The sequence below is a fragment of the Acomys minous genome (assembly GCF_964271855.1).
Source record: "Acomys minous genome assembly, chromosome: 18".
Taxonomy (NCBI): domain Eukaryota; kingdom Metazoa; phylum Chordata; class Mammalia; order Rodentia; family Muridae; genus Acomys; species Acomys minous.
The window spans coordinates 23,056,546-23,079,931 of record NC_140501.1 but is presented as its reverse complement, the minus strand read 5'-3'; the positions used below and the strand labels follow the sequence as shown (position 1 = coordinate 23,079,931).

Here is a 23,386-nt window from a genome sequence, read left to right as displayed (position 1 = left end):
GGGAGGCAAAGGCAGGCGGATCACTGTGAATTCGAGGGCAGCCTGGTCTACAAAGTGAGTCCAGGACAGCCCAGGCTACACAGAGAAACCCTGTCCCAAAAAAACAAAAAGAAAGAAAGAAAGAAAGAAAGAAAGAAAAGAAAGATGGGCACAGTGGTGCATACCTGTAATCCCAGCTCTCAAGGAGACAGAGGCAGGTGGATTTCTGTGAGTTTGAGGCCAGCTTAGTCCACAAAGCAAGTTCAGGGCAGGGAAGGCTACACAGAGAAACCCTGTCTCAGAAAAAAAAAAAAAAAAGAGCCGGGTGTGGTGGCAGGCAGATTGCTGTGAGTTTGAGGCCAGCCTGGTCTACAAAGTGAGTCCAGGACAGCCAAGGCTACACAGAGAAACCCTGTCTCGGGAAAAAAAAAAAAAGAAGAAGAAGAAGAAGAAGAAGAAGAGGAAGAAGAGGAGGAGGAGAGAGGAGGCTCAAGCGTTCCATACCAGCCTGGCCTACATAGAGAGACTCCATCCATCCTTGGCTAAATAATAGAACAGGACTTGAAAAGGTTAGAAAGAAGGTGAAGGGGTAATAAAGTGTTTACTGACAGGTAATAGAAAAGTAATGCTTGCAAGAAATCATCAAACTGGACTGGTGGAGTGAGTCAGTGTGCTAAGACTCCTGCTGCCAAGCTCTGGAGACCTGCCTTTGATCCCGGAGTTGTACATAGTAGAGAGCGCTAACTCCTGACTGTCATCCTGACTGCACTACACAGGCATCAGCGTGCTCACTGGCAGATGAGTATCTGTGAGTTCAAGACCAGCCTATTCTACATAGCAAGTGCCAGGACAGCCAGGGCTATACAGTAGCTGCTATTTGAAATATACATATGTATGTTTGTAAGTAATACACACATTTGTGTTGCTGTGTGTTAATATCTTTATATTAACATATTAAGGAATCAGTATATAAATCAAGCATCAAAGAGCTGAGAAATCTGTTTCTGGTGTACCCAGTAGCACTGTGGCCCTAATAGGAATTTTCCCAAATCTCGCCACTTTTAAAGTGTTCTTTCTGGATTTCAGAGACCATGCTAATGTTGTTTATACTCAGATGAAAGTGGCACTGTGATCTTAGCTTCCCAAATTGTGGTAATCATAGTCTACATAAAACAAAGACATTCATCTCCCTTCAATCTCCTGATCAGCATCAAGGAAGAGCTGTTGTTTGAACCTGTTTCTGTATGCGCCAGCAGAAGCAGAAGGGAACAAAATCAGCTGCCTTTAGGGTCCAGCTTAAACTGAGTCATGACCCCATATGGCAGTGGTTCTCAACCATAAAATTATTTTTGCTGCTACTTCATAATTGTAATTTTGCTACTGTTCCCCACAAAGGAGACTTGACCAGTGGGTTGAAAACCACTGCCATATCATGAAACTGAATCACAGGGTCATGAAAAATTAGGTAATGGGGCAAAATTCATCTGAAAATTAATTCAAAAATCAAACTCAGTGAATCCTGGTTTTTACTGTCAGAGTTCACCCATGTCGCCTCTTAGAGCTTCATTGCAGGCTCTCAGAACACAGTACTGCACTGCACATGCTCTTATATCACATGGTGCTAACTGCCTAAAACACCTTGACCTAGAGTCAAGACTGCTGTGTGGTATGAACTGCTGTGTTTTTACTACATATACAAAGCCCTCTGTCCAGCCAGGCCTGGTGGCAGCCCTAGGAGGCAGAGGTAGGCAGATCTCTGTGAGTTGGAGGCCAGCCTGGTCTACAAAGACCAGGACAGCCAGGGCTTGTTACACAGAGAAACTCTGTCTCAAAAAACTAAAACAAAAAACAAACAAACAAAGCCCCCTGTCCTTATAAAAACAGAAGAGTATAAACATGGAAAATGACTTAGAATATTTTCCTACCATCACTCCTCACCATGTGCACAGTCAATGCATCTCTCTATTGTATTGTGTTAAAATGTTTGAATTTTTAAATTGCTGTTTGAGTTTCTGACTTGAGAGCCATTGTTTAAAAATATTCAATGAATTTTAGCTTAAGATTAGAAAAGCATTTCTAGTAATTACTAGCATCGAAATACAGACTACATCCTAAAACACTGAAGATGCTACATCCCCCCTGCCCCCATCTGAGGTCTAATGTGTTTCTTTTTGGTTTAACTCCATGTAAAAGTGAGTAAGCACATCTGGTTCATTGGTGTGCAGTCACCTTTGTCCTTGATAAATGCTAAGGTTGGATGTGTATACTAAAGAATGTTTGTTGATAAATCTTTGGCTTATTGTTAGCAAATATTTGATTTGCTTACATACCTTTTATAACCATGTGCCCAGGGATCACATAAAAAATTTCTTGGGGCCAGGCATGGTGGTGCATCCCTTTAATCCCAGCGCTCGGGAGGCAGAGGCAGATGGATCTCTGTGAGTTCTAGGCAAGTTTGGTCTACAAAGGGAGTCCAGGACAGCCAAGGCTACACAGAGAAACCCTGCCTACAAAAACCAAAAAAACAAAAAAAAATCTTGGCAAAAGTTGTTACAAGTGGGAAAAGGTTTAAGAAGCTTGACTCCAAGATTTTGAGGCCTAAAGCCCTCAAGATACCAGGAACTCAAATAGTCCCACCTGCCTCTGCCTCCCAAGTGCTGGGATTACAGGCATGCACCACCGCGCCTAGCTCAAGAAACCATTTATATATTTGTAGAATCTGGTAGGTTATTTTGGATGTATATTTTATTTTATTGTCATCTTAAAATATTTATGGCTGGTGAATATTTTTCAGACAAAAAAAATGGTTTGGTTTGGTTTGGCTTGGTTTGGTTTTGATAGGCTAGGAAAACATAATTTTCCCCTTTCACAAGTATAAGAGCTCAATTTATCATGAGGCTGAGAATGTGGCTCATTTGGTAAAATCCTTGCCTGGCTACACAAAGCCCTGAGTTCCGTCCCCTTCACCACATAAGCCGGTGGTACAAGCCTATAATTCAGGGATTCAGGAGGATTAAAAGTCCAAAGTCATCCTTAGCTACAAAGAAAATTAGAGGCCAGCCTGGGCTACCAGAGACATTGTTAAAGAAAAAAAATTAATAAAATGAAATCTGTTACAACTGAACAAGCTTAACATTAAATAAGTAGCTACATATTTTACCACAAATTAAATAATACAATCTTGAAAACAAAATCTCACAAAGTCCCAAATCATGTGTCCATGCATAGTCTTGTGTGCTTTGGACAAGACATTGATCACATTGCACAAAAGAGAAAGGAGTCTAGGACTATGGGCTGCAGTTCCTGCCCTCACCCTGGAGGCTAGGAAGGCAGCATGGCTCAAACTCCACAGTGTGTTTTAAAATATCTACTGCAGCTAGGTGGTTCTAAATAGAACTAATGACAGCCAGAAAAGAGAGGCCTGTAGGGACTTGCTCTGACACGGAGCTGATGTCTATAAACAGATCAGTAGCAGGAGCAGAGCATCCTTCTGTTGCCCTAAGTTTTGTGTGTTGGCATGAAGGAAAGAATTACCTGGTGCGGTGCCCAGCGCCATTCTACAGATAAGTAAGGTAGCACGCCATCTCTCTGGGTACTTGTGCTTGCTATTTGGATTCAGTAAACAGTCACAAGCATCCACTCCTGAAGAGCCAAAAGGTTGTCCGAGCAAAAGGATAGGCTGGAGAGAGTGTGGATGTAAATGCTTCAAAGAAAGAGTTCAGCATAGTTAATTCTTCATTCAAAAGGCAAACTATAATCCAAGTGACACATGCTTGAAATCCCAACACCATGAAGGCCAAGGCAATGGGACTGTCTTCAGTGTGAGGCCATCCTGGGCTACAAAGTAATGACTTCATAGCATAGCACTGTGTCAAATTAAATAAAGAAGGAAATAAATGCTTTGGAAAGGCAACTGGACAGGATGGGGTGTAGCTCAGTAGTGAAGTACTTGGGGCTGGCATGCACAAGTCCCTAGACTCAATTCCCAGGACTATAAAAATTAGAAATGGCAACTCAAGGCAGCTCCTTTTATCATTTGTAAAAGGCTACAGAAATACTACAGCCAAAGGCATGCTGAAGTTATATTAAACATACTGTTTAAATAAACTCTAACTAGCCAGGCATGCTGGTGCACACCTTTAATCCTAGCACTCCGGAGGGAGAGGCAGGTGGATCACTGTGAGTCCAGGATAGCCAAGGTTACACAGAGAAACCCTGTCTCAAAAAACACCCCCCCCCAAAAAATAAAAATAAAAACCATGAGTAGTAGTCACAGACAAGCATCCTATGCTCTGTTTTCTGCCTCCTGAGTGCTGGGATTAAAGGTGTGCCCTCCACTGCCGGCTTCATGGGGTATTTTTTTGAAGCTCCATGTGTGACTCCAATAGGCAGAAAAACTAGCAACCACTAGCATATAAAAAGTCTGTTGTAGCCGGGCGATGGTGGCGCATGCCTTTAATCCCAGCACTCGGGAGGTAGAGGCAGGCGGATCACTGTGAGTTCGAGGCCAGCCTGGTCTACAAAGCAAGTCCCAGACAGCCAGGGCTACACAGAGAAACCCGGTCTTCAAAAACAAAAACAACAACAAAGAGTCATGTGCATAATCATTGTACGTTAATATTTTATTTTCACAACTTTCTTATATGTGTAGTATAATTATTCAAATATTTTACCTACATAAAGAAAAGAAATGCTTTAGTGTCAATCATTATTAGTCTGTTGGACAAAATTACATTTGCTATTTTTTTGTTTTCATATATCAACAGGAATTTGCAGCCATGAAACAGATTATCATTAATATGTGCAGTCAACATTCTGAGAACAACTTACTTCTTACAAAAACGGATTCAAAAAGCATGACAGAAAATCAAGCATCAAAGACATTGAACATGCCAAGAGAACATGAAGATAATGTATTTATACCCAAGCCAACACTGTTTGTAAGTACAGTTAAAATTACTTAGAAGTTTAGTTTCTGGTCCTCACTAAATATATTCCTTCTCATTCATATTTGTTTTAAATTAATTTACATAGTATTAGGCAGCATTCTTATCTATATTAATCCATTTTCTATTTTGGTTTTTTTGCTTGTTTGTTTTTTTTGTTTTTCAAGACAGGGTTTCTCTGTGTAGCCCTGGCTGTCCTGGAGTCACTCTGTGCCCCAGGCTGGCTCACCTCACAGAGATCCGCCGGCCTCTGCTGGGATGAAAGCCGTGTGCCACCACCGTGGCCCGGCAACTTCACGGGATCAATCCGTCTCCACTTCCCGTCTCATGCATCGGATGCTGAGAGTCTAGACTTGGGTCCAGCTTTAGTGGATTCCAGGAATCCAAACTCAGATCCTTGTGCTGTGTGTGGCAAGCACTTCACCCACTGAGCCGTCTCCCCAGACCGTAATGTTTTAATTTATAAGGGGATAAAAGTGTGGAAAGTAACATTTGCTCCCCCTTATTTATAAAATGTTGTATTCTGAGTTTCTCATGTAAAACACCCGGGGCAGCCGGGTGTGGTGGCACACACCTTTAATCCCAGCACTCGGGAGGCAGAGGCGGGCGGATCACTGTGAGTTCGAGGCCAGCCTGGTCTACAAAGTGAGTCCAGGACGGCCAAGGCTAACACAGAGAAACCCTGTCTCAAAAAACCAAAAAAACAAAACAAAACAAAACAAAAAAAACCAACACCCGGGGCTAGAGAGGTGGCTTGGTTGCCAAAAGCACTTGCTGCTCTTCCAGAGGACCCAGCTTCAATTTCCAGCACCCATGTGGCAGCTCACAACTGTCTGTAACTCCACTTTTAGGGGATCCAACACCCTCACAGAGACACACATGCAGTCAAAACACATAAAAACTAAATAATAAGGGCCGAGCATGGTGGCGCACCCCTTTATTCCCAGCACTCGGGAGACAGAGGCAGGTGGATCACTGTGAGTTCCAGGCCAGTCTGGTCTATAAGTGAGTCTAGAACAGCTAAGGGTACACAGAAAAACCCTGTCTCGGAAAAAAAAAAAGAAAGAAAGAAAGAAAAAAGAAAAAAAGCTTGAGCACATAAATTGCGAGACCAGCCTTCTCTTTACACACAGATCGGTGATATAGAAGCCATTTATGATTATGTAATCTAACCTCCTTTTCCCCTCTGTGCTAAGGACTGAACCTTCCCCTCGTGCTTGTCCGTGGCAAGGATTCTACTGAGCCACGATGCCAGCACTGCATGTTTAGAAAGATCTCACAGACAGGCTTTCCCAGGTTGGCCTCAAACTCGCATTGCTGCCTCTGCCTGCAGAGTGCTGGGACTGCAGCCCGGGCCACCCCCAAGCTTTTCAGCTACTCCTTTTAATAATTTACTTTTGCTTCATGCGCATTGGGGTTTTGCCTGAGTGTGTGTCTGTGTGAGAGTGTCGGATCCTCTGAACCTGGAGCTACAGACCATTTTGAGGTGCAGGGAATTGACCTGGGGTTCTCTGGAAGAGCAGACGGTCCCCTTAACTGCTGAGCCATCTCTCCAGCTCCCAGCTTCCCATTTTAAAGTGACAGTCTGTGTCACCCAAAGGAAACCTACGCCTTGCAGTAAGGAGAGCCGCAAGCCTCGTCTGAGCAGCCGTGGCGCTGAGCTTGCCCGTCTGCTTCTCCCCAAGTTGTGCTTACTCATAGGTTCCTTCCTCCCTCTGACCTAACTCAAGGCCCTTTGTCTCAAGACACCTTTCTGTACATTCTTTCCACATCCACTGTTTCAGCACACACTTGCTGAGAGGGAAGAAATCAGTTCTTTATCTCTCCTACTTTGTTGTCTTCTTAGCTCTTAAAGCTACTTGACGTACTCAGGTGGGGAACTAAACCCTCTGCAAGTGAGTGAGTGAGCATCGGAAGAGTGAGCAGCACCCAGGAACCCCCAGCTCAGCTAGGCTTGATGTCTGTGCCTGTGATCTCGGCATTTGGGAGGTTGAGGCAGGAGGCGAGCCTTGAGTTTAAGGCCTGCCTAGACAACAGAGTTTAATCTCAAAAAAAAAACAAAGAAAGAAAGAAAGATTAAATGTTTACAATTCTTTTGTTTGTTTGTTGTTTTGTTTTGTTTTCTGAGTCAGGGTTTCTCTGTGCAGCCTTGGTTGTCCTGGACTCACTTTGTAGACCAGGCTGGCCTCAAACTCAAAGCAATCTACCTGCCTCTGCCTCCATAGTGCTAGGATTAAAGGCATGTGCCACCACCGCCCAGCTAAATGTTTATTTCTTGCTGGGCGGTAGTGACACATCTCTTAAATCCCAGCACAGGTGGATTTCTGTGAGTTCAAGGCCAGCCAAGGACTACATTATACAGCGAAGCCCTGTCTCAAAAAACAAAACAAAGACTATATATATTTCTAAAGTCAAAAATACTCCTGTAGCCTCTCCCATATACAGTTTAGTAGTAAGCCCTTTAAAATAAGAAGTGTCTGAGTGAGCATAGGATGAGGGAGTAAGGCGCAAATGATCCCAAACAGTTTTGGTGGGCCGGTGGTGGCGCTCGCCTTTAATCCTAGCACTTGGGAGGCAGAGGCAGGTGGATCTCTGTGAGTTCAAGGCCAGCCTGGTCTACAAAGGGAGTCCAGGACAGCCAAGGCTACACAGAGAAACAGAGAAGAAGAAGAAAAAAAACAACAGACCAACTGCCAACTCATTGAAGTTAGGCCCTACCTGTTAAGACATAGAAATCTGTGTTTGTGTCCTAGCCTCTAGCATTTTGGAAAACAGTAATTATGCCCACTAAACACAGCGTTTCTCATCCTTAGAAGCTGGGCTGGTTGAACACTAATAGTCTTAATCTCCAGCTCTTTTTCTAGATTCCTGGAGTAATCCAGCAGGCTTATTTTGTCTGCTGTTATCAGTCACTGTTCTTTCGCATTTCAACAAAGTTTCTCAGTGTGTTATAATCCCAAGTTATAGATTAATGTTTTAACTGGCTTCTTCTGGGTGACACAAAGGTTTTTGTCTTATCGGTTGATCATTTCCAAAATCCTCTGCAACTAATGAATTACTTCTGGTAGGTTCCCAGACAGTCTGGTAGTTTGTTTCTACAGCAGTTTGCTGAGTTCCTTACAAAATCTGGAGTAGTTCACTTTGGGACCTTTTAATACTGTATTACCAATTAAAGTTTTTATTAATTTGTACTGTTTCTCTATAAAATTATAAATATAATTAGCTTAAGTGGGCACATAATAATTACAGCAGTGTTCAGAGTAATAAAAGGTAATCATTAAGTATGTATCAGTATCGTTACATACATAAATAAATGAAAATTGGCTTCATCTGAGAGAACTTGTGTGAGATGCGAATTTAAAATAAGGACTCTCAGCTGGGTGTGGTGGCACATGCCTTTAATCCCAGCACTCGGGAGGCAGAGGCAGGTGGATCTCAGTGAGTTCAAGGCCAGCCTGGTCTAAAGAGAGAGTTGCAGGACATTCAGGGCTACACAGAGAGACCCAGGGGTGGGGAGGTCACCTTAGTTTAAAGATTAATTGTGTTAATAACTGAAGAACGTATATTGTAGTTACAGCACCGTTGTCTGAGTTAAAGGGTCAATAACTATTAGGAAAGTAGATAAAAGGGATACTATTGTTCAAATATATAAGGGTAGAGTTACCAAAATAAAGAATAGCTAATTGTATCTGAATTGTTGTACCCATTTTATCCATGGTCTATTTAGCCATATCCATTATTACATTTTGTTTATTTGTTGTTATATTTATTTTAAAGTGTCCCATGCTTAGCTTCAAAGTCTCTAATTCAGTTTCTGACCCATATTCAAACAGACCGTGAGCAAAGCTGTTGTACATTTGTCCATGTTATACCAATTACCCCATACTAATCAAGAAAGAGTTGGTAATGAATTAAAGGCTTCAGATCCATTCTAATCTAACATCTAGGAGTTAAAGCTTTGCTAGCATACTAGTAAGAGCACATCACTAGCTAAAATATCTGAAAAAGAAGAATTACTCAGTTCATGAGAATCAGAAATCGACCTTCCAAAACCACTGTTATTCACTTGCGTTTGTTCACATTTCAGTAGTGACAAATGAGGCTTAGATACTGAGGTAGGTGAGAAATCATATATTCAGTCCTAACGTAGCTCAAAGTAGCATGAATTATAATTAATATATGAGCAAAGGCAGAAATGCAATTACACAAGTAAATGCAGCAGGAATGCCTGATGACAAATTCAAGGCCGGCTTGGGTCACACAGCACAGCCTGTCAGAAGAAAAGAGCTCACCCACAGAAGGGCCCAGCACACATGTCCGTGGGTGATAACTGAGTGTGAACAGGGTGTAATGCCACGTGTCTGTAATGCCAACAATTGAAAGGCAGAAGCAGGATTGCCACAAGTTCCAGGCCAACCAGGGCTACTTAGGGTCTAAGATAAGAATGAGTGTGGTCATTGTGTGCCTTGCTCCTTGGGCTGTTGCTTAGAACTGTAAATGCTGCCCATGGTTCTTTCTGGTAAAGAATGATGCTACATGGCTTAGTTACAGCCGTGATCTTGCCCTACTGCTCTGTGCGTTCTTTCATATTGCCTAGGAGAAACACGTGCACATCAGCGCATGCCCAGATGTCCATAGAACTGGGCAGTCTATGTCATGGCAGATGCAAACCACAGCCATTCATTCACTTTGTGCTGAGTAACATTATAGTCAGGAGGCTAGTAAACTCCTGCTCCTCCTGACATTTCAGATGGAGATAAACTATATATCAACACACAGAAGTAGATTGAAGTTTCTTATTTTTGCCATAAATATTTGAAATTTACTCTGATTTGAACATTATGCAATTACATATTGAGACATGGCACACTAACCCATTATATTTATGTAGTTTTTATGTGTCTAATAGGGGCAGGGATGTAGCTCAGTGGTAGAGCATTAACCCAGCATGCACCAGACCCTGGGTCCGCCTACAGTTCAGAGCTGCGGGAAAGAGCTAGGCCTGATGTGCTGTAATCCCCCCACTCAGAAGGCAGAGGTAGGGGGGTTGCCAGTTGAAGGCAAGTAAGTCTAGGCTACATATTAAGATCCGTCCTGCAGCACACGTAGTAAACTGTATACAATGTACAAGCATGATACAGTCTGTGGAGAAAAACCAAACAGGAAGGAGAGCACGCGTTAAGAAGGCCTAACCTCCTGATATTGGAGCCTGAGAGGAAGAGTCCTGGGGTCTTTGGGAGCTGGACTTCCGCTGTCCTTTCCACTTGTACGGTGCTGAGGAAGGCTTTTGATTGGTTGGTTGGCTTGGTTTGGTGTGGTGTGGTGTGGTGTTTGGGCTTTTAAGATAGGGTATCATTTTATAGTCAGGGTAGTCTTAAACTCACTGTGGAGATCAGGCTGGCCTCAAACTCTTAGCAAAACTCCTGCCTCGGCCTCTGGGAGTCACTCTTAGTGCCGGGATTATAAGCATGAGCCACCATACTCACCACTGGCAGGGATTCTTTTTTTCTCTTTCTCTTTTTGAGACAGGATCTCTCTGTGTAGCATTGGCTATCCTACTCTGTAGGACTAGGGTGGCCTCATACTCAGAGATCCACTTGCCTCTGCATACTGACCCCTGGCCTTAAAGGTATGTGCCACCATCAACCAGCCCTGAGAGGGAGTTTGTTTGTTTGGATTGATTTTCAAGACAAGGTCTCTCTGTGTAGCCTTTGACGATCCTGGACTCACTTTGTAGACCAGGCTGTCCTCAAACTCATAGCAATCTGCCTGCCTCTGCCTCTGCCTCCCAAGTGCTGGGATTAAAGGTGTGCGCCACCACACCTGGCTCCTTAGAGAATTTTTAAATGCAGTATTCCAAGTAAAAATAGATTCTGATGAAAACCAACTTTGCTTTTAAGTACAGAATACAATAGAAAGAAACATATATAGCACATTTTTTGTGACTGATTTAACAGCAGTCCACGTAATTAGCAGGAAACAGTACATTTTCCAGTATTAATCCCACCTCTCCCGGAAGAGGATGGCCTAAAACTTGGTATAAGACAGCCTTGGTGTCTGTGCTGTCCCAGTGTGGAGATAGCAGGCTCATACATGCCACATCTTCCAAGGTATTTTGTTTAAAAACACCCATTTTCCCTTTATTTCTTCTGTAATACAAAATATATAAGTTCTGCCATCTTAACCGTTTTACATGCATAGCTTAGTAGCATTGACTATGTGCAATCCTATTTTTCCATCCTGTAGAACTGAAGCTCTAGACCCATTAAATAATGCCCTCCCCTTTCCTTCCTCCTCCAGCCATTGTCACCGTCATCCTGCTTCTGCTCAAACAGATTTCTCTAACTCAGTCTTATCTTTCTGGTCCTCAAGATTCATGTATGTTATATCTCTAAAAAAAAAATGTTTTTAAATCAGTTTCAACTGGGCATGGTTCATGTTTGTAATCTCAGCAACCTGCTCTACACATTGAGTTCCAAGCCAATGAGGACTGCACAGTGAGACCCCGCCTTTCAAAAACAAAGTTTGCTCCATCTTAGAGTTGTTACAGTAGTCACTTTTATCGTTGCTGTGGCCTGACAGATGCCTGACCAGAGGGAAGATGTGAGACTCTTAACTCCTCAGTGACCAGTTCTGTTCTTTCCCAGCATACCGTAAGACAGAGCACTGCGGCAGTGGTGGCTCATGGCTAGGACTTCTAATGGCAATTAGGAGCCAGAACACAAGGCAGGGGCCGGGGACCAAATACAACATTCAAAAGCAGGCTCCAGAAACTTCCTCGAGAGAGGCCCACCTTCCAAAGTTTCCACCACCCCTCATGTAATACCACCACTAGGGAACGGAATATTCAACACGTGAGCCTGTGGGTGTCATTTCATATTCAAACTGTCACTTAGAATTGTACACTTTCTTTTGAGGTATCTGTTCATGCTCATGGCTTACTTATTCTATGCCCAGGGTTCCTGCTCACAGTCTAATAATGAGAAACTGTGTCTGTACCTTAGCATGATACACTAGACAGAGAGCAAACACAGACCACCGTGAAGGTCACCTTCCTTCTCTCAGAGCTTGCCCATAGCAGTGCAAGATGAATCACTGGACTGGAAGGGAAGAGATACAGAATCTTATATTAGTTCAAGTAGAAACTCACAGTATACTGAGGAGGAGAACTGACAGCTATAGGAACAGATTGAGGAGATGCCAGACCGAGCCCCCTTGGGAAAAGACTGGGAAAGGTAGGATAAGACATTCCAACCAATTCAAAGGAGAATTAAAAGGCCATGTAGGAAGCTGGAAGGTCACTGTTTGCTTGATGTTTTATTGTTGTTCTTGCTGCTGCTGCTGCTGCTGCTGCTGCTGCTGCTGCTGCTGCTGCTGCTGTTTCCTTTTAAGAAAGACAGGGTTGGTCTGGAGAGGTGGCTCAGAGGTTACGCGCACTGACTGTTCCTCCTCGGGAGGTCCTGAGTTCAATTCCCAGCAACTGGCCTACAGGTGTATAAGCAGGCAGAGTATTGTATACATAACAATAAATAAGTAAATCTTTTTTAAAAAAAAAGAAAGAAAGAAAGAAGGGTCTCTCTTTGTAGATTTGGCTGGCCTGGACCTCCATATAGACCATGAAAGTCTGGAACTCCCCAAGATCCATCTGTCTCCACCGCCCAATTGCCCAAATTAAGGCATGCATCACTAACCCCGTCTTGAAAAACAAAAACAAACAAATAAAAACAAGATATGGAGACAATAATTGCATAGAAATAAATTTAAAGCCAAGCTCGTGGTGGCACACACAACTAAAGTTCTTCCTAATACTGATTAAATGTCAACAATACACAAGAAATTATTTTAAAATATAATCTTTAGAGCTTGATTTGAATCCTAATCAGAAAAAGTTCCAAGATAATCTCTTTCACCTTTAAACACTAAAGTATTTTAAGAAATATTAATTGGATATCCAAAAATTCAATATCTAATTTTATCCAATGTCAAAACTTGGGCTAATATAGGGGCCAGCTGCCAAATACTCTCATTAATATAGATCACATTTAGATTAAAAGTTAGCAGTAGAGATATGTTTGTTCATTAAAGCACCCTTTATTGAACATCATTTTCTGCCTTCCCACAGAGAATGCACAGCCTATTAAGTAGATGATTCAAGTAAACAACTGTAATAACTTAGTGTAGAGGCTTGGGGCTGGGGGTGGAGCTCAGCTAGAGCCCTTGCCTAGGATGGAGGAAGCCAGGCCTGGTGGCTGGGCTGGAATGCTAGTCCTTAGGACGGAGGCATGAACAGCCTCTCAAAACCATCCTCAGCTACATAGCTGGCTCTTGTTCCCCTTCCTGCAGGAGGAAGGAGTGGTCTAGTGTGGCACAGGCTGGCCTTGAACTCATTCTGTGTCCACATTTGAGCTCCTCATTTTCCTGCCTCTGCCTCCCAAGTGCTGGGATTAAAGGCGTGTGCTAACACGCCCAGCTTTGAACAATTTTTTAAACTTTTTTTTTCACCAGTCTCATGTTTGCTTGTTTGTTTGTCTGTGTGCTTGGTTTTGTTTTGGGGTTTTTGTTGTTGTTGTTGTTTTAGAGACAAGCTTGTTCTGTGTAGTCTTGGCTGTCTTGGACTCGCTTTGTAGACCAGGCTGGCCTTGAACTCACAGCAATCCGCCTGCCTCTGCCTCCCGAGTGCTGGGATTAATGGCGTGTGCCACCAACCAACTGGTGCCCTACCACTCCAGGGTAAAAGCAGGAAAGGATCCCACATCAGGCAAGTACGAGCTCACCTCTGACAAAGCACTATGCAAACCTAACCTACAGCGCTGTGACAGATCCTCCATAGTTGCCTGAATTAAAGAGAAGTGGGTTGCTGAGTGTGGTTGTGCATGCTTCTAATCCCAGCCCTGGGGAGGCAGAGGCAAGCGGATGCTGTGGGTACCAGGTCAGCCTGGTCTACAAAGCGAATCCAGGACAGACTCGGTAACACAAAGAAACTCTGTCTTGAAAAACTAAAACAACAACAGAGAGAGGAGGGGGGGGGAGAAGGAGGGAGAGGGGGTTCCTCTCGCCTGTGCAGGATGCCCCGGTGGAGCTGTGTAGTTCTCTGCGTCACCTGCTCCTGTAAGCACTATTTTTTTTTCCCATTTACTCACTTTTTTTCTTTCAGACTAAAAAAGAAGCACAAGAATGGCCCAGGAATCAAAAGATGAAGGCCTAGTGTTTGGTGCTGGAGTGGAGAATGCCAGAGCCTCACCCAGCCAGCCCCATCCCTCCACGCTGTGCTTCATGGAAGTGGCCTGGGCCATCATGTACTCCTGAAGTGCTGTGTCTGTTGGGGAGGAAAGGTGTATTTTAATCATGTACTTGACATTTTCAAATATAACTTAATTTTTATTTTAACTAATGTTAAATTAACAAATTTTGGTATAATTAGCATAAGGTAGTATACTTTATATTCGGGTTTTATGTATTTTGTTGTAAAATAAATATCTTCTATATCCTGACCAGATTGTAGAGTTTTCATAAATATGTAAATACAGAGGTGGTTGGTTGGCTGGTTGGTTGGTTGGTTGGTTGGTTGGTTGGTTTTTGAGACAGGATTTCTCTGTGTAGCCTTAGCTGTCCTGGACTACCTTTGTAGACCAGGCTGGCCTCGAACTCACAGCAATCCACCTGCCTCTGCCTCATTGAGTGCTGGGATTAAAGGCATGGGGCACCACTGCCCAGTTGTGCCCCCCCCCCCACTCATCTGTTGGGGATTCCACTGAATTACCCCTCTGGCTTTAGAGTATAGACCTTAATTTACTTTTTACTGTAGAAATGGACCACTTTATTCTATCAAGTAGGGTCAGTGTTCCAGTTAACAGAGTAGAAAAGATTGTTCTATAGACAGAAAGACTGAAGGAAGCAGAAATTAAAATCTACCTGAGAATGATGACACACTCCTGAAATCTCAGTAGAGGTGGAAGGACTCCATCCTGGCCTTCAAAGACCTTGTCTAAAGACAAACAAACAAGCAAATGATAAATAAGTAAATAAGACAGACTGGTCTTTATTACCAAGTTAATTTGGGGATTAGAAGTATATCTTGATGATACTGCATGGAGCTCTGCATGTCTGTCCAGCACCACAATAGTCAGGTGATTAATATCCAGTCTCCTTTTTTACTTTGTAAGGATTAAAGGAAAGAGAGCTTCTCTTTGGAAGATGCTTGTATTCTTCTAATGTCCTAGAAGGTCAGATAACAATATAATTTCACATCAGATACCTAGAACATTAGTAATGATAAACACTAAACTAGCATGTGGTAGCACCGTTTGAATATCCTATGTGTCAGACACACAGACATGTAGCCCAGGTTGGCCTCAAACCTAGGCTGTCCTGAAGCTTCTGACCCTCCTTCCTGTCTCCTCCTTATTGCTTGGGGTTCCAGATGTGCCCATCACACCCCATTTATGTTGAGGAACAAACGCAGCTTCATTCACACTGGGCAAGCATTCTACAGCTGAGCCACACTCCAAACTATGCACCCTTTTTTCTCTCTCTCTCTTTCTTTCTTTCTTTCTTTCTTTCTTTCTTACTGTCTGTCTGTCTTTGTTTTGTTTTGTTTTGTTTTGTTTTGTTTTGTTTTGTTTTTCGAGACAGAGTTTCTCTGTGCAGCCTTAGCCATCCTGGACTCACTTTGTAGACCAGGCTGGCCTCGAACTCACAGTGATCCGCCTGCCTCTGCCTCCTGAGTGCTGGGATTAAAGATGTGCGCCACCACGCCCCGCTCTTTCTTTCTTTCTTTCTTTCTTTGTTTCTTTCTGTCTTTCTTTCCTTTTTTTTCTTAAGTAAAGAACCTTGATCTAAAATGTCTTCCTAGCCGGGTGGTGGTGGCACACACCTTTAATCCCAGCACTCGGGAGGCAGAGGCAGGTGGATCGCTGTGAGTTTGAGGCCAGCCTGGTCTACAAAGGGAGTCCAGGGCAGCCAAGGCTACACAGAGAAACCCTGTCTTGAAAAACCAAAAAATAAATGAATAAAATAAAATGTCTTCCTACCTCTTGAATAGTGTCATGATCTGTGACTCCTAGACCCCAACTCCTCCCCTCCTGGTGAATATCTACAACATATTACCTAAATGTGAGAATGGCCCCAACCATTCTGAAGGTCATCCCACGAGCTAGGAACTGTCATCTGTAATGTCTGCTCCTTAGTGTGTTATCACTTAGTCCTCACACTACCTGTTTAATTACAGCAGTGGTTCTCAACCTTTCTAATGCAGACCCTTTAATACAGTTCCTCATGTTGTGGTGACCTCCAACCATAGTATTATTTTTATTGCTACTTCATAACTATAATAAATCATAAAGTAAATATCTGGAATTCAGGATATCTGAAATGCGACCCCTGTGAAAGTGTCCTTTGACCACCCCCAAAAGAGTCAAGACCCACAGATTGATAACCACTGGACTAAGGGTTTGTTGTTGAGACTCTTGGTTGCTTGGTTGGTTGGTTTTAGGTTTTGCCTCTTTGAAACAACATTTCATATATCTTAAATGCCATGGAATGAGGACTGGAAATGACCTTGAACTTCTGATTCTCCTGCCTCTGCCTCCCTAGTCCTGGGACTAACAGGTTTCACTACCAAATGCTGTTTACCTGGTGGGAAGGCTGGAACCCAAGACTCCATGAATGCTAGAGGTGAGCTACAGCCCCAGCCTAGCCTCATTTTTTATTTGTTTGTTTGTTTTATGTTGGATTGATTTGTTTGAAGGAGCTTAATATGAATTTTTTTGTGTAGAATTAATCCTGAAGGTTAAGAGAGCAGCAAGGGCCTAGAGAGACGGCCTGGCAGGTAAGAGCGCTGGTTCTTGCAGGGGACTCAGGTTTGACTCCCACCATCCTCATGGCAGGCCACGACTATCCAGAACACCAGTTCCGAGGATCCAATGCTTCCTCGGACACCTGTCACAAATGTGGTGCAAAGAAAGGTAAGCAAAACCCAAGGTGATGAAAAATAAGCAAGTGAATCCCAGCACTCAGGAGACAGAGGCCGGCAGATTGCTGTGAGTTCGAGGCCAGCCTGGTCTACAAAGCGAGTCCAGGACAGCCAAGGCTACATAGAGAGAAACCCTGTCTCGAAAAAACCAAAAAAAAAAAAAAAAAAAAAAAAAAAAAAAAATCACCAGGCAGTGGTGGTGCATGCCCTGTCTCAAAAAAACAAAACAAACAAACAAACAAAAAATGATGGTGATGATGATCTTGATGATGGTTATGATGATGAAAGAATGACACAGAACATGGCTGTGTCCAGGCATACCTAACCTCGGTTTTTTCAATTAAAAAGAAAAAAAAATTCAATCACTTAATGGCCCAAGATCAATAGGTGTAGTTGAGGTTCAGTGAGATGGGTCAGTGGGTAAGGGGCTTGCTGCCAGGTCTTGATGCCTAGGTTTCGTCCCTGGAACCCACATGGTAGAAGGAGAGAACCTACTCCTTAGGGGTTGTCCTCTGCCCTTCACACGTATGCACACAAATAAACACATAAGTAAGTTAATACATGGAAAACCACAGAAGACGAAGAACTAGATCAGGATTGAGCTGAGTGGGAGTCTGCACCTGTGCTGCTCCTGTGCTGCACACTGCTCCCCATACTTTGTTCCTTTTCGGCCTCCCACTCCCAATGGGCTGACAAAAATAGGAAGGAGGTCTTCTTGTGCTTTGACTCTTTTTTATTTGTTTTTAAAGACAGGCTTCAAGCCGGGCATGGTGGCGCACACCATTAATCCCAGCACTTGGGAAGCAGAGGCAGGCAGATCTCTGTGGGTTCGAGGCCAGCTGGTCTACAAAGTAAGGCCAGGACAGCCAAGGCTTTTACACAGAAAAACCCTGCCTCGAGAAACCAGGAAGGAAGGAAGGAAGGAAAAGAGGAGTACATGTGAAAGCATGCACAGTAGTGTATTTGTTCCCTGCAGATTCACAGACAGCCAGCAGATTGTGTTCCACAGATTTGAACGCTGGGCTGGGGATGTAGATTGGCTGGCTTCTATTTCCAATACTGCATAAACCATGTGTGCTGCAGGTCTGTAAGCCACTTACCTGGGAGGTGAGGCAAGAGGATCCAATCAGACTCACCCTGGCCTCCATTAGGGAAGTCCAGGCCACCCTGGGCTACATTAAGAGTCTGAGGCCAGCCTGGCCTATGTGAGGAAAAAAAAAATTGACTACTACAGTGATAACGGATCTGTACTAAAGAAGCCATAACTCTTCCGAGGGCACATCTAGGTTAAGAGGATGGAGCCGACTCTTAGACACCAATCATCTCATAGGACAAACTGTGTAAGGCTTATTCAAATATGAACTAGCTTTATTCTTTTCTCAAAACACGAAAAACTTACTCCCCAAACTGGTGTACATGCCTTTAATCTCAGGTACTGAGGAGGCTGAGAAAGGATAGTTTTTGACCTAGTTAGTTCAGGATGTGCCTAGCCAACATAGCAAGATGCCCATCTCAAAAAGCAAACAGGTGCATCTCAAAGCCTGGAAGGAGTTCATTCTTAGTCACTCTCAGAATGCTAAGCTTTTTTTGTTTTTTTGGTTGTTGGTAGCTTGGTCCTTTTTTTTTTTTTTTTTTTTCTTTTTTTTGGTTTGGTTTGTTTGTTTGTTTGTTTTTTGAGACAAGGTTTCACTGTGTAGCCTTTGCTGTCTTGGACTTCCTTTATAGACTATGCTGGCCTCGAACTCACAGCGATCCGCCGGCCTCTGCCTCCCAAGTGCTGAAGTTAAAGACCTGTGCTATCACCGAATGGCATCAAAATGGTAATTCTTTTCTTTCCTTCTTTCTTTCTTTCTTTCCTTTTTTTTTTTTTTTTTTTTTGGTTGTTGTTGTTGTTGTTGTTCTCAAGACATGGTTTCTCTGTGTAGCCTTAGCTGTCCTAGACTCACTTTGTAGACCAGGCTGGCCTCAAACTCAGAGGGATCCACCTGCCTCTGCCTCCCAACTACTGGGAATAAAGGTATGCAACACCACACCCAGCCTCCCAAATGGTAGTTTCTTAAAAGAAGAACTAACATGTAGTGACCAAAAAATAATGTCCAAAGTTAAGTGTATTTTGGTTGTTGTTTTGGTTTGGTTTTTTATTTGGTTGGTTTTTTGGTGTTTTGTTTTGTTTAAGACAGGTTTCTCTATATTATCTTGGCCATCTTGTACTTGATTTGTAGACCAGGCTGGCCTCAAATTCACAGCAATTCACCTGCCTCTGCCTCCCAAGTGCTGGGATTAAAGGCATGCACCACCACACCCAGTGCTAGTTAAGGTTTTGTTAATTATTTATTTTATATACATGGTATTTTTTCTGTATGTCTGTATACCACATATATGCTTGGTGCCCAGGAAGGCCAAACTAGGACGTTCAGATCCCTGGAAATAGAGTTACAGACAGTTCTAAGCTGCCACGTGGGTGCTAGGAATCAAACCTTGATCCTCTGGAAGAGCAGCCGTGCTCTTGATCACTGAGCCATCTCTCTGGCCCCCAGTTAATATTTATTGTCACCTTGACATAAAGTAAAGTCATCTGGGAAGAGGGAAGCTCAGCGGAAGAGTCACTCCCATGGGACTGGACTGTGGGCGTGTGTGTCTGGGTTGGTGATAGATGTGGGAGGGCCTGGCCCATGCGGGAGACCCAAAGCTTAGGTGGCTCAGCAAGCTGAACAAGCCAAAGAGTAAACCGGTAAGCAGGGTACCTCTGGGGTTTCTGCTTCAAGCTGCTACCTGGAGTTCCCACTCTCGCTTCCCTCAGTGATAAATCAAGATCTGGAATATTGTAAGATGAAATAAACCCTTTCCTCCCCAAGTTACTTTTCCTTATGGTTCTTAACACAGCTACAGAAAGTAAACTAGGTGTATATGTGTGTGTTGTGTGTCATATAGGTACTGTTTGCAAGAGCAGCAGGAGAGGGAGGGTGTGTGTATGTCTGTGTGTCTGTGTGTCTGTGTATGTGTATCTGGATGAATGCTTGCACATGGGGATCTCTGTGAATTTGAAGCCAGACTTCTCTATAACGTGAGTCCAGGACAGCCAAGACTACACAAAGAAATCTTGTCTCAAAAAACCAAAAATAATAATAATTATTAATAATCCCAGCACTCAGGAGGCAGAGGCAAGCAGATCGCTATGAGTTCGAGGACAGCTTAGTCTACAAAGTGAGTCCAGGGCAGTCAAGGCTACACAGCAAAACTCTGTCTCAGGGGAAAAAAAAACAAAAAAATAAGAGCCGGGTATGGTGGCACACGCCTTTAATCCCAGCACTCGGGAGGCAGAGGCAGGTGGATCGCTGTGAGTTCGAGGCCAGACTGGTCTACAAAGTGAGTGTACTGCTTACACATGGCTTTTACCTGGGTCATGAGGAGGGAACTGAGGGCTGTGCGCTTACACAGCAAGCACTCACTGGGGACACCTCCCCAGTCCCATGACATTTTATTGACTTTTGCCGTGTTGGCAATGAAGCCATGGTCTGAAGGATGCTAAGCACACCCTCTGCCACTGACCTGCACTCCCACCTCACCACACCATCATGAACCAGTTTCCTTTCATGTGAAAGCCTTGTCACTGTGGCTCAGTGAAGTAAAAATCACTGCTTAGGAAAACCATTTCACTTTTATTTAAAAAAACAAAAACAAAAAACAAAAACCCACTGTTGGTGATGCCAGGTCTCTCCTTTCCATCACATAAACACCTCTACCGCAAAGAAAGTCAAGGTACCTAAAACCCCAAAGACTACCCAGAAGAAGAAATGAAATAGACATCTAAAGTAGATGGAAGGAGCGAACTGGGTGGGAGGGGGTGGGAGGGTAATGGGGTGGGGATCAGGGGTGGAGGGGGAAACCCACAGGGAGAACAGAAATGGGGGTGGGGGCATCTCTGGGACAGAGGAAGCTCCTGAGAATCTGTGGGGTGACTCTAGCTGAGATGCCTAGCAGCTATGGGTTAAGGACCCAGAAGGGTTCACCTCCTGTAGCCAGGTGGGACTTCCAATGGAAGGAGTGGAACACCAACCCACCCATAAAGCCTTCAACCTAAAATTTGTCCTGCCTACAAGAAGTGTAGGGATGAAGATGGAGCAGAGATCGAGGGAAGGGCCAACCAATGACTGGCTCAACTTGAGACCCACCCCATGGGAGAGAGCCAACCCCTGTCACTATTAACGGTACTCAGCTATGCTTGCGGATGGGCGCCCAGCATAGCAGTCCTCTGAGAGGCTCCACCCAGCAGCTGATGGAAACAGATGCAGAGACTCACAGCCAAACAATAGGCCGAGCTTGGCGAGTTTTGTGGAAGAGTGGGAGGGCAGATGGAGGAGCCAGAGAGGTCAAGGACACCACACGAAGACCTACAGAGTAAACCAACCAGCCTGGGCCCATGGGGGATCACAGAGACCACAGACCCAACAACCAAAGAGCATGCGTGAGCTGGACTTAGACCCCCTACACATATGTGGCACGTGTGCAGCAGGAGCAGAGGCCCTCTTTGACTCTGTGACCTGCTTTGGGTCCTGTTCCCCTAGCTGGACTGCCTTGTCAGGCCTCAGTGCGTGAGATATGCTTAGTCCTGCTACAACTTGAGACTGATACCCCTTGGGGGCCTCCCCATCTATGAGAAGGAGAAGGAGGGATGGGTAAAAAGGCTCATGAGGGGGCTGGGACTGGGAGGAAAGGAGGGACTGGGATTAGTCTGTAAAGTGATGAGGGGGGATGGAGCAAGCGTTGCCTTACACAGTGACCCCCTTATAAGAGGGGCAAGGATTCCCTGTATACACTGGAGAAAAGCGGCACTAGAAGCGGAAGCAGAGTGGCTACGGTGGGCAGATAAAATCAATTTTCCCCAAGAAGGCCAAACCACAAGAAGATTGTAGTCAGGCTTGAGTGTGTTGAGCCTAACTGCAGGTCCAAGCAGACGCTGCCCATTAAGAGGTGCAAGCATATGTGTAGCAGATGAGCAGCTTGGTCTTCATGTGCATCCCCAACAACTGGGCCAGGGCCCTCTCTGACGGTAGCCTGCCTTGGATCCCGTTCTGGTAGCTGAGCTGCCTTGTCTGACCTCAGTGGGAGAGGATGCGCCTAGTTCTGTAGTGACTTAATGTGCCTGGCCGGGTTGGTACCCATTAGAGGCCTTCACCTTCTTCTGAGGAGAAGGAGAGAATGGTGTGGAAAGAAGAGACTGGGAGGAGAGAAGGGGGCTGCGATCAGGATGTAAAAAAGTGAAGAATTATTTATTTTTTTGTTTTGTTTTGTTTTTTTGACACAGGGTTTCTCTGTGTAGCCTTGGCTGTTCTGAACTCACTTTGTAGAGCAGGCTGGCCTCAAACTCACAGATATCTACCTGCCTCTGCCTCCTGAGTGCAAAGGGTTACACATAGAGAAACCCTGTCTCAAAAAAAAAAAAAAAAGAAAAGAAACAAAAATAAAATGAAATAAAATAAATAAAAACCAAAAGAAATAAAATAAAATAAAAAAAAGAGGTGCAAGCATTTGAACTGGGAGGAGACAAGAAAAAGGCCAAATAACCCAGTTCTAAAACTTGTGTTGGCTGAGAGAAAAATACTGAAGTAGTATAAAAATTATCTGTTAGAAAATAAAGTTATTGTCGGGCGCAGTGCCCCATACCTGTAATCCCAGCACTCGGGAAGGCAGAGGCAAGGGGATCTCTATAAGTTCGAGGCCAGGCTGGTCTACAAAGCCATAGCCAAGGCTATACAGAGAAATCCTTTCTCAAAAAAAAAAAAAAAAAGAAAGAAAGAAAAAGTTATTGTTAGAGATTATGTATTTCGAGATTGGGTTTCTCTGTGTAGCAGCCTTTGCTGTCCTAGACGTTTTTAGACCAGGCTGGCCTGGTGAGTTTCTGAGTTCTAGGCCAGCCTTGAGCTGGTCTACAGACCAAATTCCAAAACAGCCAAGGCTACACAAAGAAACCCTGCCTCATACGAGGGGGAAGGGGTGTGGAGAGACTGAGGCAGGATGGTTGCTTGAGCCTTGTCTATTGAAAAAAAAGTTTTCTTGTTTTCTTTTTTTTTGTATTGTTTTTGCTCCTCAATATGGGATATCTCTGTGTAACAGTCTTGAATATCCTAGACTGGTTTATGTAGACCAGGCTGGCCCAGAACTCACAGCAATCCTCCTTCCTATGCTCTGGAGTACTGGGATTAAAGGGTGTGCCACCACACCCAGCTTTATTGAAAATATTTTAAATTTTTGTTTTGTTTGGTTTTTGGTTTTTGGTTTTTCAAGACAGGATCTCTCTGTGTAGCCTTGGCGGTCCTGGACTTGCAAAAACATTTAAAATTTGTAAATTTTATTTTCAAGAGGCTAAGTGTCGTGACGAATGCCTATAGTCTAAGAACAATGCATATTAGCACCCTGACTTAGCTGGTGATTCCTAGGCCTCCAGGCTGCACAAGGAGCCCCTGTGTCCAAAGGAAAACAACCAAAACAA

The 23,386-nt window shown here is 43.9% G+C and overlaps 1 protein-coding gene and 1 long non-coding RNA gene across 3 annotated transcripts in view; one reads left to right on the top strand and one right to left on the bottom strand.

Moving 5' to 3' along the window:
- The window catches only part of PIBF1 (progesterone immunomodulatory binding factor 1), a 157,174-nt gene extending 142,758 nt beyond the window's left edge, over nt 1-14,416 (top strand). For both annotated transcript variants that reach the window (XM_084767879.1, XM_084767878.1), the window contains exons 17-18: nt 4,746-4,919; nt 14,080-14,416. In XM_084767879.1, coding sequence (XP_084624005.1) covers nt 4,746-4,919; nt 14,080-14,130 — 225 coding nt within the window. In that variant the 3' untranslated portion in view covers nt 14,131-14,416. The remainder of the gene's footprint in view (nt 1-4,745; nt 4,920-14,079) is intronic.
- Nucleotides 10,457-14,070, bottom strand: LOC311589446. The gene is made up of 2 exons (XR_014776556.1): nt 13,303-14,070; nt 10,457-12,549 (listed from the first exon to the last, which is right to left on the bottom strand). It is a non-coding gene; the product is annotated as an uncharacterized lncRNA (long non-coding RNA).
- Nucleotides 14,417-23,386: the final 8,970 nt, after the last annotated feature.